Raw genomic sequence first — 16,040 nt, 5'->3', positions numbered from 1 at the left:
TCATGAGAACGAGGAGAAAGCACAAAATCCAACATAAAAAATGAAAAGAAAAATCTTAAAAAAAATTAGAAATATTAAAAAGAAACAAAGAAAGAAAGAGAAAAAGAAAGAAAGACCCCGTCCCTCCCTCCCCCCCGTGCCCACCCGCTGCGCACAGACTAATCCAGGCACTGCAGATGGAGGAGCACGACCCAGCAGCCGGGGGGGGATGATCCACCAAGGGCCACCCGGTCCGTCCCCTCTCCAGGGATGCTCACCTTGGGGTGACTGGTAACGTTGAGGTGGCCCGGCCTCGGGGGGACCCGGCTTAGCTTAAGATTCATCACAGACTGACACGAAGGACAAGAACGTAAGAAGAATCCGAGAGCTGCGACTTTTTGTTTCTTTATTCTAATTCAGCCTACGACGTTAGTAATGGTGATTTCAGGGGATGGCTGGGCCCGCGAGTTCCTTCTTGTAGTGAAAATCAGAGACTGTAAAGAGGAACAGAGCTTATAAAGACAGATAGGAATATAGTGCCGTAAAAAGAACTGGCATGCAAGTGCTTTATACACGTGGCAGTTTGTGACATGGCAGGGCTGGGGTTGGTGGTGCTCTCTTTGTTTTGTACAGTTCGAAAACGAGCTGCTGCCTTCACATCTTGAAGACAACCCCCCCACAGGAAAGGACAACACAAGTCAAGTCCAAGGCGCCTCTCGCTTGGTTTTGGCAGAGTGTATATATATAATATATATATTTATTGGTTTAATGCATAGCGATTTTCTTCCTTTTTTTTAACTTTTTACTCTATTTTTGTCATTATCTGTTTAGTTTTTTTTCCCCCGTGGCAAACCTGAGCTCGGTCCCTGCTTCCCTGTGCAGTTTTCCCTTCCTTAGGTGTTGGCACTGTGGAGCGGTCGGGTGGTGTCAGCAGGCAATCTCCTCCAGCGTTCCCAGGGTGGCCTGCAGCGGCACGGTCACAGTGTGGCTGATGGATTCCGAATGGTTTGGCATGGGGTCACAAGTGCTCTGCGGATGGAGAGCGGGGGACAGGGTTATCCCAGAGCCTCCGCATGCTCCCTGTCCCTCCCCAGCTGCTCTCTCCTTTCTGTAGCCGAACCATGGCATCAATCCTTTGAGAATAACTCAATCAGTGGCCGAACACTGCATCTGTATCGAGTGGCTTCTGCCCCTTGTCTCCCAATGGGGCTCCTTACCACGTTTTCATCATGGCTCCCTTCCTCTTCCTCTTTTCCAAGTAGGTCTAATAATTTCTCCTTGATCAGCTGCAAAAGAGGGAGCTTGGGTTAAGGCGGGGAGGAACAGGAGACACATCCAAAGACTGCCTGCATGGGCATCCACCAGCCTCACCCAAAGGGCCCAGGGGATGTACTGGGATTCACAGGACCATTAGGGTTGAAGGGACCTCTGGAGATCATCCAGTCCAACCCCTGCCAAGGCAGGGCCACCCAGAGCAGGTCACACAGGAACGTGTCCATGGTGGGTCTCAATGTCTCCAGAGAGGGAGACCCCACAGCCCCCCATGGCAGCCTGTGGCAGGGCTCTGCCACCCTCAACAGAAAGATCTTCCTCATGTTGAGGTGGAACTTGTTGTAGTTTAGTTTATGGCCACTGCTCCTTGTCCTGTTGCTGGGCACCACTGGGAAGAGTCTGGCATCATCCACCTGGTACCTCCTTTGAGACATTGATTTGCACTGATGGGATCCCCTCTGTCTGCTCTTCTTTAGGCTAAACAGGCCCAGCTCCCACAGTTTCCCCTCGTAAGATGCTCCAGATCCCTGAGCATCCTTGTGGCCCTGCTGGACCCTCTCCAGCTGAACCATCTCTCTTGTCCTGGGGAGCTCAGGACTGGACACAGGACTCCAGATGTGGCCTCACTGGGGTTAAGTAGAGGGGAGGAATCATCTCCCTTGAGCTGCTGCCACACTGCCCAGGGTCCTCTTGTCCCTCCTATCAACTCCTCATCCCCCAACACTCCCTGGTCCTTCTCAGCTGAACTGCTCTCTAGTAGGTCACCCCCAACCTCTGCTTGTACTTGGCGTTCTTCCTCACCAGGGGCAGGACCCTACACTTGTCCTTGTTGAACCTCATCAGGTTTCTCCCTTCCCAACTCTCCAGCCTCTCAAGAACCCGCTCAATGGCAGCACAGCCTTGAAGTGCATCCTAGAATCACACAATGGTTTGGGTTGGAAAGGACCAAAGATCACCCAGTTCCAACTCCCTGCCATGGGCAGGGACGCCTCGCACTAAACCATGGCACCCAAGGCTCTGTCCAACCTGGCCTTGAACACTGCCAGGGGTAGAGCATTACCACTGCTTTGGGCACCCTGTGCCAGTGCCTCAGCACCCTCATAGTAAAGAACTTCCTCCTTATCTCCAACCTGAACTTTCCCTGTTTCAGTTTAAACCCATCACCCCTTGTCCTGTCACTGCAGTTCCTGATGAAGAGTCCCTCTTCCAGCATCCTCATAGACCTGTATCAACCACTGCCCCCAGCTTTGTATCACCACAGACTTGCTGTGGGACCACTCCAGCCCTTCACCCAGGTCGTTGATAAACAAGCTGAGTAACAGTGGACCCAGTATTGATCCCTGGGGAATGCCACTGTCTACAGGCCTCCAACTGCTCCGCTGATGACAACCCTCTGAACCCCCCCACGGGTATGGAGAAGGACCACCCCATGGGTCAAACTGGAATTCCTCACATGGAAAAAAAACCAAACCAAACCTCTAGTTTTTTAAATGTATTTAGGAGTCTATTGAGAAATGTCAGCGCTGGGAGTGCTGTTTCCCTTCACAGCCACGTTACTTCCCTGGCAACTGCCGCTGAAGAATGTATTTCCAAGGGAAATCCCAGAAAGGTTGAAAAGTGAATGTTTTCCTGAAAAAATGCCACTGGAGGAAAATAAAAAAGAAAGAAGAAAGCTAAAAACATGAAAAAAATGGGGTCAGTTGCCAGGGAGTGAGGTGGGTGCTGGGTGCACGAGATGCAGAGATGTGTGGTGGGGATCTGGGACCCCAGTAAGCCCTGGAGCATGACTCTGCCATGGGGCAGCACCAAGAGGAGGACTGAGGTGAGTGAACAATGCAAGCCAACATCTCAAAGGTCAATACTGCATCTGCTTTTGGCTAAGCCACATGAAAAGGATGTCCCTTTGCTGACCATCTCAGGGTTTACAAAGGCTCTGATTGAAAACTCAATGAGTTTTAGGTGCACGGAACCGTGCCCTCATGTAACCTGGAGCAGATTAGTTCAACCATGTTTCATGCATCATTTAAGACATTTTATCCCTGTCTGGTGTGGGTTAAATAGGGGTGACCATGAAGATGCCCCGTGTAGGACATACTGGGTGGACCTGCTGCTGCATCGTCAGGTGTGCACAGGGAGCCTCTCCAAGGGGACAGGCTCCTCTCCTAAGCCATTTTGCCCCAAAAGAAGAGAAGAAAAACACCAACAGGAAACTATTTGCCAAGTTTTATAAGCAGATCTCAAACAAAGGAGTAAAACAGGGAAGAAAAATCCAAGCTTTGTGAGGTGTCTTATTATCTTCTTATGAAAGAACCCTGAGAAAGGGAGGAATAGGTGACTTTAATGAAATACTGTGTGCATTCAGGCTGAGATCTAAACCCAGGCACAGGTTTTGTTTGTGCTCCAAAGCCATTATGAGCTTTATGCTTGTAATTTCCAATATATTTTATTGCAGAATAATGCCACCAAGTGCTAAGAGCTGCCCAGAGGGGGGCTGTGATGGGGACTTAAACTGTGATGGGCTTGAAACGAAAAGCCAGCATCCCAACTTTAATAACATGAAGTTTGGAGCAGAGACTGTGAGTGCCTGACGTCCCTGTGCACCCATCTGGCCTGGATGCAACAGCCACCAACGATCCCTGACTGCAACATCCTGTGGGATCCTGGTCCCTTCACAATATGGGGCTGAGAAAGGGCTATGCAGGTCTGAGATGCTGCGTATATGGGTGCAAGGGTGCAAAGCCACTGCACTGAACTCACAATGAGGGCAATGAGTAGAGAGGCTGAATTAGCAGAAGGCACCTTCCCAGGGACAAGGGAAAAGGCTTTGGACTGGAATGAGCCAAATTTGCTGAGAATGACCCATTTCCATAGGCGTTTGCATCCTCTTTGAAACTATCCCAAGCCATAAACTCATTCTTCCCTGCTATAAAACAGGACACACGTGCCTGTGTTTGGGTCGCTGGCGTCACCTTGATACAAACCAGGTGCTCCTCAGCAGCTCACACCCAGCTGCAGGCCTTCTCCCTGCCTCAGTTTCCCCTTTCATAAACAGAATCAGCAGCCTGACCCCCAACACAAAGCCATCTGCAATAAAGACTGGGAAGGGAAATCAGGGGGGAGGATGCTCCAGAAAGGGTTATTTTGGACTGGGACCCATTTAGGTGAAGAAATGAGTCCAAATGGCAGGAGGGTGCAGAAAGCAGCTGGAATCTGTGTCTGCGCTTGCAGGGGCAGTGGCAGAGGATGCTGGAGGGATGATGCCCACAGGGTGGCTGTGACAGCATGACACCACTGAGGTCTGGGTTGGCACTGTGGCATAGGAAAGCCAAAATCCTCTGGGAGATGCTAAGCTGTGCTGGGGGACCTGCTCAGGCAAAAAGACATTCCAAATATACAAGGGTCATGACTCTGCTGCTGGGGGGCAGGAGGAGGGATGCTGGCAGAAAGCAACATCCCCTCTGGAGTGCTTATTGCATTAATTCCCATTAATGGGAATTGGAGGGTTGCACTTCCCTCTGGAGCAGATGCTCTCGGCCACTATGGAGCCACATGGCCATGCCTGATCTCCTCTTGGTGCTTCCTAGAAAGCTCTTTGCTCCAGAACCACAGACATCAGATACCAGGGACTGGGATTCCTCACCCCCTGACAGTGGTACAAGGTCTGGACTTGCTGCTTCTCCTCCCTAATGGCTGGACTGGGACTTGAGCACTGATTAAAGGTGTGTTAAGGACAAGATGATAACATGCTGCTGGGAGAAGTCCCATTGGGAATGGGGTCAGGAGGGTGCAGCAGCAGGTCCCAGCCACCAGCCCAGGCAGTACAAGCTTCGGGGGGGAGGGAGCAGCACAGCCACATGAAGGTGGTGCTTCATTAGCCCAAGCAAGAAGCAAATCTCATTAGCAGAGGCAGGGTCCACATGAACCATGGCTGCATGGCAGCCCCTCCATGGAGAGCCCCTCCAGAGGCAGGGATCTCCCCATCACATTACATAGTCATGACTGATGATACAGCACTATTGTAGAGCATTAATTATATGGTATCATTAATTAAACTTGGGCATGGAGAGTCCTGGTCCACGACCACCCCAGCCTGGTGTCAAGGCTGGCAAACCCACACCCTGCCAGAGGAATAAGGAAGGTCTTACCTCATATATATAATCAAAGAGCTCTAGTATAGTGAGGATGCTAGCACCGATAAAGAGCCCCATCTGGCCTCCAATGTCACCTAGGAGAGAGAACAACATGGGGATGGGTTTTACTGCTGGGGTGGAAGCTCTTCAAGGCATCCATGCAACAACAGTGCAGTTGCCCTGGGAGCCGCTGGCCCCAGAGAGTGGGGAAATGACCCCAGAAACACTTCCAAGCATCCCGGGAAGGATGCTGCCTGCCACCGAAGTAGGTTTTCTGCTAATGAGGCCATCAGCTGGAAGCCTAATGGGGGTGTGATGCCGCACAGTGGCACCTGAGGAAGCCATCTGTGAGAGTGAGACAGCAGGCTCCATCCCAGGCATCCCAAAGCCCAATTCCCAAACTGGGTGGGGGAAGGAAAAAGATGCTGGAGCAGAATCAGGTAACGTCCCTGGGAGCTGAGAAAAAACCCAAACCTGACAAAGAGAGTTAAGGGAGATGCTGCTTTGTAGGGGAGCATCGCAAAGCTGCCTCTGCTGCAGTGCCCCAGGGCTGGGGAAGGGCTGTGAAGGAGGCACCATGGGGAGAGGAGACTTCCCAGGAATCTGCTGGGAAGGGAACTGCTGACGTGAGGTGCTGTGCTTAGGGAGGATAAATCTCATGGATTCTGCTGCAGAACACCCGTGGTTTGGCTGTGATACTCCCCAGAGAAAGGCACCCATGGGTGGAGGAGCTATGGGGCCTTTGCTGTGGGTATCCACAAGACAGAGAGAGAAGAAAGAGGACTCAAGCACTCAAGAAGGTGCCTGGGGGCAAAGCGCTGGTTCAAAAGGGGCTGAGGACTGGGGGGAGATGAGACTCTGCCCAAAGCCTGCAGTGCCCTGGGAACAAGGCTCATGCAAAGTCATGCAAATAGGGAGCTTTGTGTTAAAGAGGCTTCATTACCAGCCTCCTCTTCCCCACTGTAGCACTCCTGGGGAACTCATAGCATGTGCAGAAGGGCTGGAAAGGAGGATGGATTTGGAGCATCTAAGAGGTGATGGGTAAATGATAGAAGAACTGTCCTCCACACACTGCACTTCCAGCATGGGGGCACCACAGCAAGCATCCATCACCTGCTCAGCCACAAACGATAGGGCCCTGATAGCAAGTAGAGATGGAGCAGCTCATGTTAACCTGTCATGGTGACACACGGACTAGCTTAGTTCCTGGGACATTCCTGGGATGGCTTGGTGTTGGAAGGAAAAGAAGAGATGGGGTTGGAAACTGTCCAGGAAGGTATCTGGAGCTTGCTGTGGTTTTCAAGGCAATGCACTGTGCACACTCTGTACATCCCTTAACCACACACAGACTGCAACAAAGGCTCACGCAGACTCCACACTGCACCCCTGATCTCTTACCAAGTAAGGCTGCCACTTCATAGGCTTTCTTCTGCTCAATTGTCTCATAGTTGAGTGCTTCAAAAAATATGTCCAGCACAAGAATATTCTCTCTGTAGAAAGAGGAGAACAGCATCAACCCATCAGCCACCAGCAGCCTCGTGTGCTTTGGGGTAAGAAACAGCAACTGGGGGCTTTATTCCCCTCTCTGCCCTGACTGTTCTTTTCATGGGGTCCACAGACACTTGGTCCTCTTGGAGACCAAGACCATAGGGCACCATTAGGACTCCAGCAGCCTTAGCAGAAGATGGAAGATCTCTCAGGATCTGAGCTCTGGATCTCAATTTGGTAACAGCAAGAGTCTGAGGGATGCTTCATATGGAATAGCTCTTGCTGCCTCCACAATACTGTGGCCAGGGCTGGGAAAGGGCCAAAACAGCTCGTGACAACAAGGCCAGGGAAGGGGCATCCAGTTGTCTGCAAACACATCAGCTGAGAAGAAAGCAACTTACACATCATCTCTTCAAGGGTTTTGCCCTAGCACTCTCTGGAGGACATAGCACAGGGTGGTTTAAACAGCCAAAGGGCCTTTGCAGACACTGTCCCCCATCAAGCAAAGGAGATCTGTGTTCTCAAGCACTCACGAGATGTATTTTTCTGACTTGTTGAACTTCTTCTCCAGGTACTTGGCTGAGGTCTTGCTGGGGATCTTGACCATGGAGAGCTCTTTGTTGTATCTTGTCAGGTTACAGGGTGTCCTGCAGATGCAGTAATTGCTGTCCTTTTCAGCAAGCAAACCTGGAGGAGATCACAGAGTTACATCATGTGGAGTCAGGGACATACAGCAGCTGTGGGAGCAGAGGTTGTGCACCCAGAGAGGGCCAAGGGAAACCCATTTCTGGCCAGTTCTCTCCCAGTTCATTGCATGGCCATCCCCACTGTCTGAGAGATGCCTCTGCTGGAGGCTACACTCTGTTACCAGCATGTGCTCAGGGAACACGTGGTGATCGAGTCTCCTCAATCCAGACCTAGAATGGGTTCCTCCATCCCAAACCCAGACCCAGAGATGCTTCCCTCCAACTTATCCTGGGTGCCCATTATCCCATGGGTTTCTGCACTGATGGAGCCCATGCCCCATGTACAAACAGAAGAAACTATCCCAAGGTGCACCCAGCCCTTCCCAAAGAGATGGCTCTCATGCAAACCCATCAGCTGCTCTAGATCACCCCAGTCCTGCCACCCAGGAGGACACGGGCTGCTGGAAGTCCCCCAGGTTGGGACACCAGTGGTACCCAGGGATATCTCTTGGTACTCACCAAGCGCAGGCTCTGCGCATTCCTTGTACTGCTCCGGGGTACAGAAGGGAGCATCTCCTGCATGGGAAGGACACATCCATCAGTGGGCATCAGCCACCACTGCTGGGGACCACTGGGCTCTCCTTAGGGACCACAAGGAGCTCCCTTTAGCAAAGGGAACCCAGGCTGGGGATGGACGGCAGAGGTAACTTAAAGAGGGGAAGTTCAGGATGGAGATAAGGCAGAAGCTCTTCCCTGTGAGGGTGCTGAGGCGCTGGCACAGGGTGCCCAGAGAAGCTGTGGCTGCCCCATCCCTGGCAGTGCTCAAGGCCAGGTTGGACACAGGGGCTTGGAGCAAGCTGCTCCAGTGGAAGGGGTCCCTGCCCATGGCAGCGGTTGGAACTTGATGATCTTAAGGTCCTTTCCAACCCAAACCAGTCTGTGATTCTATCTGCCTGCTGCAGGGACCTTTTCTTGCAAACAGAGGAGGGGGGTCTGCTGGAAATCACACCCATGGGTGTTAAGTGGGGCTAAACGGAGCAAATCAAATGACTTTCTGCCACATCCCGCCCCTATTTCAAGGCATTCTACAATGGCTATTACATCTTTCTTTCCATAGAGAAGCATCCTTTAACCCATGGTCCCCTTCCAGCTTGTTAGCACTGAATGACATGGGCTGGGTGGAGGGAGAGGCCCCCGCTCCTCCGTCCCTTGCCCCACACACTGACCTGGCATGTGAACCATTCTGCAGTTGCAGTTTTCCACAATGTAGCGGGTCTCGCAGTCGATCCTGCAGGCCGTGATGCTGTAAACGGGAAAGAAGTCTAAGCCCATATCTGACGAGCGGCATTCACCCCACGGCGGAGGCAGGTACGTCAGCTGCAAGAGAGGGAGGAGTGGGGTGTCAGGGGACACTGGGGACCGGCACTGAGGATGGGGCACAGCATCTCCCTCCTCTTGCCACAGAGAGGCCACTGGAGCACAAACTGAATGATGCCCAGAAACCAACCATATTCTGGGCTGCATCCAAAGGAGCACAACCAGCAGGTTGAAAGAGGTGATCCTGCCCCTCTGCTCTCATGGGACCCCACTTACAGCACTGTGTGCAGTTCTGGTGTCCTCAGCATAAAAAGGACATGGAGCTGTTGGAACAAGTCCAGAGGAGGCCACAAGGATGCTCAGGGGCTGGAGCAGCTCCTGTATGGAGACAGGCTGGGAACACTGGGGCTGTTCAGCCTGGAGAAGAGAAGCTGCGTGGAGACCTCAGAGCAGCTTCCAGTGTCTGAAGGGGACTACAAGGATGCTGGAGAGGGACTCTTCATCGGGGACTGGAGTGATAGGACAAGGGGTGATGGGTTCAAACTGAAATAGGGGAGTTCAGGACAGATATAAGGAAGAAGCTCTTCCCTGTGAGGGTGCTGAGGCGCTGTCACAGGGTGCCCAGAGAAGCTGTGGCTGCCCCATCCCTGGCAGTGCTCAAGGCCAGGTTGGGCAGAGCCTTGGCCAACATGGTCTAGGGTGAGGCTTTCTCTTATGAACCATTCAGTCACTAAAAACCCATAATGGGCTTAAACTGCAGCCAGGAAGTGAAAGATGAGCTGTGGGAATGAACACGGCTTGTGGTGATAGCAGTTGGGTATGGGAACACTCTGCCTTGGAGGGGCATGAAACCTGGAAGCTAAAGGAGAGTTTGGGGAAGATCCCAGGCCTTAGAGCATGACCCTGCCCTGTGGGACTGGACAAGTAATCCCTTCTCTAAGAACTTTTCTGCATGGCAAAGACCTAGGATGCTCTGTACATGCAGGAGCCAGCATCACCTAAGGGTGCCCAGGCTGCTCCCTGAGGGCCATGAGCATTGGCACTCCCCAAATCTGCCTCAACCCACACTGCTGCTCAAGCTGCTTTGAAAACCAGCAGTGGCTGGAGCTATTCAGCTGCTCAGGGTGACAGGCACCAATCTCTGTGCTCAGCAGCTCCAATCTGAAGAGCAGACGCACCTACATGGGGTGTGAAGACGCAGCAGGTGATGGAGGGATCCCATCTGTGGGGACCAGACAAAGCATCAAGGGAAAAAAACCTGGTTGCCAGCAATCTCAGCATCCAGAAACAGGCTCCGAATGGGATGAGTTTGAGAGCCAGCAAAGCAGCACCTTGGAATGAAAATCTCAAGAGTGCCTTCCTGACAATAGCAAAGTGCTGTTTGAAGGGGATCTTTTCTCATTTGCTTTACACTTGCAATATAATAGAGTACCAGATGCCATCACTTAGTCATCCGCGGTGGAGAAAGGAGCCCATATGTTGCCTGTTGTATGATAAAGGAGAATAAATAATTGTGGTCTCAGATGGCATCAGCTTTCTTTCAAGCGCAGCTACACACAAATCTTTTAAGCCCATTAAATTCTGGCCTGAATGAAGGTGATGGGATCCGAAAACGATGGATTCACGATCAGATATTTTATCTTAGCCACTCCTTTGCTCAGCCAGCGCTGGGTTGGAGCCACGGCGCTTGTGAGCTGGCACCATGTCCACATGAGGTGCATGGGCTGAATGATTAATTAAAACTCTAATCAATGCAGCTTCATTAACAGAGTTACGGCCTGGTTTGTAGCCAGGACACAAGCACCGACTAGCCCATAGCACAAAGCAAAGCTGGTTTGCATCTCTCCAAAAGCATGGCGACCTCAGAGCAGCTTCCATTGTCTGAAGGGGGCTACAAGGATGCTGGAGAGGGACCCTTCATCAGGGTCTGCAGCAACAGGACAATGGGTGATGGGTTTAAACTGGAACAGGCTGCCTTGCCACACACATAACCACACACAAATGTACAAGTGTAGTTCACTTCTCTTTGGCTCCTTGACCATGCAGGAATAGGTGCAGCACATCTCCCCTGACCTCCCCTTGCTCTCCCTCTGCTTTCTGCATCACTGATACTAATGAGCAGAAAAAGCTTCTTGGCACATTTAACACTGGTGGAGTTCGGGTTTTGTTTTGCTCTGCAGTATAAAAGCTTTCCCTGCTTTGGAGAAAAGCTTGTCACATCTGGGATGGAATCTGGGATGGAAAAGTGACTCCAGGGAAGATCCAATTTCTCCTTTTAGAAGGAAATTTCCCCAGTGAAACTCCTGGCCATGCAGCAGATCCCCATCGGGTGTGACAGAGGTACCTCGCTGCTGCATTGCTCTACATCAATCCCTACCTCCTCCATCCCTGTATTGCAAGGCAGGATTTCTTGCCGCTGGCCATGCCTCCAAGCAGTAACCAAAGCATCTCCTGCAGCACTGGGAATCCATGTGCTTCCCCCTCCATCACTGGCTTGGTGAAGCAGCAAAGGTTCATTTGAAGTGTGACAGGCAAATCCATGCTTATTCCTTATGGGCAAGAGCTTAGAGACAATGCTCCCTGCGGTGGCAGGGTCGAACCCTCCCTCCCTTGAGCAAGTCAGTGAACTCGGCTCTCTCTGAGGGGCTCATCAAGGGTTATTACCCGGATCCTCCATGGTAATGACAGCTTGAAAGGCTCATCGCTTCCCTCCTGCTCTGTAATTTGCAATCAGAAGCAAACTCTCACAGAGAGAAGCACATCATTAGGGACAGGGCTCTGCAGTGAATAGGGGGGGCACATTCCCCAGACTCTGCCTCAGCATCCTAAGATAATTTGGTCCCAGGAAAGCTCCCTTTGCATTTCCCAGGTGGTTTTGGTGAGCAGGCCCCAACGTACCAAGTCTCTGATGCAGACAACACTTGTCCTGACCTTTTATTTCCAATTAACTCTGAAGGCAGCTGTTCAGTAACTGTGATTGGAGCCACAGCAGCATCGCTCACAGGTACAAGGTGAGTGCAAGGGCTGCTGTGCTGCGCCCTCCGAAATGCTCAGCATCGTCCTTCAAAGAAGCCATTATTGAGACACAGAGCTGGGTATGGTTTTACCCATCAAATACTGCACCTTCCACTGAAAGACTCAAACCAAGGGGTCAGATGCTTCTGCAGAGCTTCCTGTCCTGAAGAGCAATGGAGCAGGATCACAGGTTTCTCCCCTGCAGACCAGCCCCATCCTTACTGCCGTTTCCTTTCCTGCTTTGGCACAGGAGTCCTAGTGCCCTGCAAGCCCTGGGGTCAATGCTCCATCCACAGCAGCATCCCTCCTTAACCCCCTCCTCAGCAAAACAGGGCTGCAATCTAAAGCAAAGCACCGACATCCAAAGCACGTGGCCCCAGAGAGCTACCTGAGAGACTCATTTTACCAATTTGACATCTGAATTTCCTGCCCGTGATGCTAACGGGGCCGACAGAAGAGCACACTGGGGAGCCAACCCAGGAACAGGAACACACATGATCACAGAATCATGGAATGGTTTGGGTTGGAAACAACCTTGTGATCATCTAATTCCAACCCCCTGCCATGGGCAGGGACCCCTTCCACTGGAGCAGCTTGCTCCAAGCCCCTGTGTCCAACCTGGCCTTGAACACTGCCAGGGATGGGGCAGCCACAGCTTCTCTGGGCACCCTGTGCCAGCACCTCAGCACCCTCATAGGGAACAACTTCTTCCTTATATCTAACCTGAAATCCCCCTGTTTAAGTTTAAACCATTACTCCATGGCCACATAAACAACACGAATGGGACAGACACTACTTGGATTTGATTCCTCTCCCTTGCAGCCACACAGACATCTCCTCCGCTTGAGAGAAATGTCTTCCCTTCTTCTAGATGATCCTGATTTGGGGTTGGCAGGAGGGTTCAGGCGCTGGACCAGTGGAGCCTGTCCAAGGATGCTGAGCTGCTCCCCTCTCATCTGCTCTGCTATCACCAAAGCTGCTTTTCTTTGAAGCCAGGAAGGGAAAAGAAGCATGAAAGCAATAAGAAAAGCAGGGGTAAAGGCAGTTCCTGCCCTGGGTTCCTGCAGGAAAACAGTGCTGAGCACTAGCTTTGCTCTGCTGCTGTGGCAGCTTCCCAAGGGCACACATCCCTCCCCAGCACTGCGCCGTCTCATGCTGATAGAGATTCAGCTTCAGCCTCTAATTGGGGTTGACAAACTCACGTCCTCTCACTCTCACAATCATTAATACTTCATTAATTAATGAAATGCTTTTTGAGTTCTCTTCATCCCAGCTATTAGGAATTACCACGATCTGTTACAAACTGGAGGGCGCCGAAAAGAGAAGGAACAAATTGACTCGTCTCCTTAAGCTCAGGATGGATCTTGCTTGCCTGAAACACAAGGAAAGGAAGGGCTGCTTTCGGCAAACCGGGGGGAAGTGGGTCAGGGTGGTGGGGGCCGTTCAGCACAGCCCTGTCCTTGTCACAGCCCTTTTCCCTGGCCACGCTGCTGCCCTTCACACGCTGCTCCTGGCACTCAGCCTCCCAATAACCGCCAACATCTGTCTGCAGCCAGAGAGGTCTTTTTTTTCCCCATTTATTTTAAGTGGAATCTCTCTTTTTTTCTGCCTGTGTAATTTGATGTAATAGGGATGATGTGGAAACATGGCAGAGACGCTTCCAGCATGAGGCTGGGGCAGTTTCAGCTCATTTTTCAGCTGGGCTCTGCGATGAATCCGGCTTTGGGGATGTATCCTGCATCCTGCTACAGCTCAGCCCTTCTCCCACCTCCTTCACATGTGGGTCCCACCCGATGCCACCAAACTGAGGCAGCAACCACGGAGGAGGAATGCAAACCTCTCCTGAATGTGGCAAAACCTGTATGGGGTGTGTTTGCATTTGCTTCAATAAGCAGAAACCTCCATTCTTTAATGAGACATCAAATAACATCAAGTTAATAGAATTTCAATCCCAGACAGCTTTAGCACTTGTAAAATGCTTAAGAAACTCAGCTCAGACACAGCTGGTTGGCACCATCTCCCAGTTAATGATGCTGGAAGTTGTCTATTTGCTGTCTCCCTTTGCTGGGTGCTGTTCCTTCCCATTTGCTCCCTTTACAAAAGCACTAAAGAAGTCGTTGTCTTTAAGGATAAGAGCTTAACCCTTCCAGCACCAGAAGAACGTGGTTTTGGGTCCCCAATTCCTTAGAAATAATAATAATAAGCAATATCAAAACCTCCTGTGGCTCCCCAAAAAGTCAAGGGCAGCCAATCCTGAGCTTCATCCCAGGTTTGCTCCCAGGATCCACCGGATGGATGCTCCTGGCATTTGCTGCACTGACCATCCACAAACTCACATCTAGCACTGCTCTCAATGAGCGGTATAATTGCAATGCACTGCGCCCTCTCCCTCCTGGTCCCCTCCTTGGCACATCTGTAAGCACCAGAAGTGTCCCCCTCATGCTGCTGGGCACTGTTGGCTGGGTTTGTTGGGCTCAGTCTTACAGAGGTACCTTATCTGGGGCTTGTGTGGTGGAGCTGTCTGAATCTCTCCTGGCCTCAGTGAGCAGCTTTCCATCTCACCCATACAGTACGGTTGGCAGGAGCATCCAGACCATTATGCCATCTACATCCCTTATGTTTTCTCTTCCTGACCTTCCTAAGTGAGCCCTTTCCAACCCCTGCCTGTTCACATGCACCGTTCCTGGCCTTGATTCATTTCCATCAGTTACCTCTAAACCCATTTTCTTTTGTATCCTTTTACCAACAGGCTGAATCACTCCTAACGCTGTTTTTGAAGCAAAACCTCTCTGATGCCCTACAAAACCAGCCGTGCAATTGTTTCCTTCCATCTCCTGCTTTGAACCACCCCTATTGCAATGATGTTTTCTCTGCGGCTGGCCCCTGCTGCCTGCCAGTTCTGCTTCTTGTGGATTGAATCCATTCAGTCTGCCCATATACTGGAGAAAATCAACTGGGAGAGTGTGTGGGATTGAGGGAAAGGAATCAGAGAGTGAATGTTCTTCTAGGAGGAGGTGTAAGACTGTAGGTAGGAGAAGATGCTCTGCGCGAGGGTTAGGAAACATGGGAAATGCTATTTAATTGCTCCTTGTTTTCCAGAGCCACTGCCTACACCCTGTTGGGAAATGCAGGTTTCAGAGCGATCACTGCCAGACCCCGAGCCCCTTTTTCCTGCCTCTGTAATTACACTTGTGGTACTGCAGTTGTTGGTAGCTGATGCTCTCTGTCCCGTGCAAGCGTTACGAGGGGATGAGTCTCCAAGGCACACTAGAACCCTATTAAACAATATTGCTCCATCTTCGAACCTGTTGCTTAATTGAAGCCTCTTAAATTTTTATTGCCAAGTTGGCAGAAATTGCCATTTTTAGTGGGCTTTTCATCTTCTCTTAACGTGCCGTGCCGATGGGGAGCAGCTGAGCTTGGGAAGTACCATCATCTGATCCCGTCCATGATGGGAGAGGCTCGGGTGGTGCTGCCAAGACGAGGTAAACTCAGCTGGGAAAAGGGGAGCTAAAGCCGGGGGGGATTTATCTTTTCCCAGGGGATTAGCCTTCTGACATGGAATGTCCAGTGTGTTCACCCAGCCTTGGTGCCATGCCTGATGCTGGGGGGATGCTGCAGCCTCCCCAGGGCTGTGCACAACACAAGAGGCTTGTTAAAGCAGCAGGCTCAGCCAAAAGAGCCAGGAAAAGGGAAGAATTGAGGTGGATCCCTCTGAAGCCAAAGTAGCAGGAGCTGAAGGCACTGCCCTGCTCGGGGTAGTCCTGCCCTCCCTTGGGACCCATCAAGGGGGGTGACAGCACAGTGTGCCCCAAGCCAGCTCCTGCACAGCTCAGGGCTTTGCCCATTCATGAGAAAACAAACCTTATTCATTAGGCTCAGGAATTGCCATGGAAACCGTTCCCCAGCGTGGCTGGAGCATCTCTCACTGTACAGGGATCTCCCCATGTGAAATGGTGTGAAACCCCCCCAAAACAGCAGCTATGGCCTGGCACATCCATGTAAACCACTCTGGCTCCTTCCACACTGCATTCAGACACAGTCACTGCTGCAGCAAGAACCCAGAGATGCTTTCCACCCTTCCTCATCAAGACACTCTTGTTTTAATTGCAACTGCCCATTATGCGCTTCCTTCTGCTGTGCTACCTCCCAA

The 16,040-nt window shown here is 51.4% G+C and overlaps 1 protein-coding gene across 2 annotated transcripts in view; it reads right to left on the bottom strand.

The window, feature by feature from the left end:
- Positions 1-368: 368 nt before the first annotated feature.
- The window catches only part of LOC133220634 (acid-sensing ion channel 2-like), a 92,896-nt gene continuing 77,224 nt past the window's right edge, over positions 369-16,040 (bottom strand). The window contains exons 4-11 of one of the 2 annotated variants that reach the window (XR_009727767.1): positions 8,782-8,932; positions 8,075-8,131; positions 7,403-7,556; positions 6,780-6,871; positions 5,397-5,476; positions 1,197-1,265; positions 833-1,008; positions 369-473 (exon numbers count right to left, since the gene is read on the bottom strand). Coding sequence is in view for 1 of the 2 variants with exons in the window: in XM_061368885.1 (XP_061224869.1) it covers positions 907-1,008; positions 1,197-1,265; positions 5,397-5,476; positions 6,780-6,871; positions 7,403-7,556; positions 8,075-8,131; positions 8,782-8,932 (705 nt within the window). In the remaining variant the exon portion in view is untranslated. Of the gene's footprint in view, positions 1,009-1,196; positions 1,266-5,396; positions 5,477-6,779; positions 6,872-7,402; positions 7,557-8,074; positions 8,132-8,781; positions 8,933-16,040 lie in introns of both variants that reach the window. The other variant, XM_061368885.1, reaches the window with a different exon arrangement.

The sequence above is a fragment of the Neopsephotus bourkii genome, unplaced genomic scaffold (genome assembly GCF_033783945.1).
Source record: "Neopsephotus bourkii isolate Nb327-2 ecotype Australia unplaced genomic scaffold, CSIRO-AGI_Nbou_v1 NB_1462, whole genome shotgun sequence".
Classification (NCBI taxonomy): domain Eukaryota; kingdom Metazoa; phylum Chordata; class Aves; order Psittaciformes; family Psittacidae; genus Neopsephotus; species Neopsephotus bourkii.
This window is presented reverse-complemented; position numbering and strand designations above follow the sequence as displayed.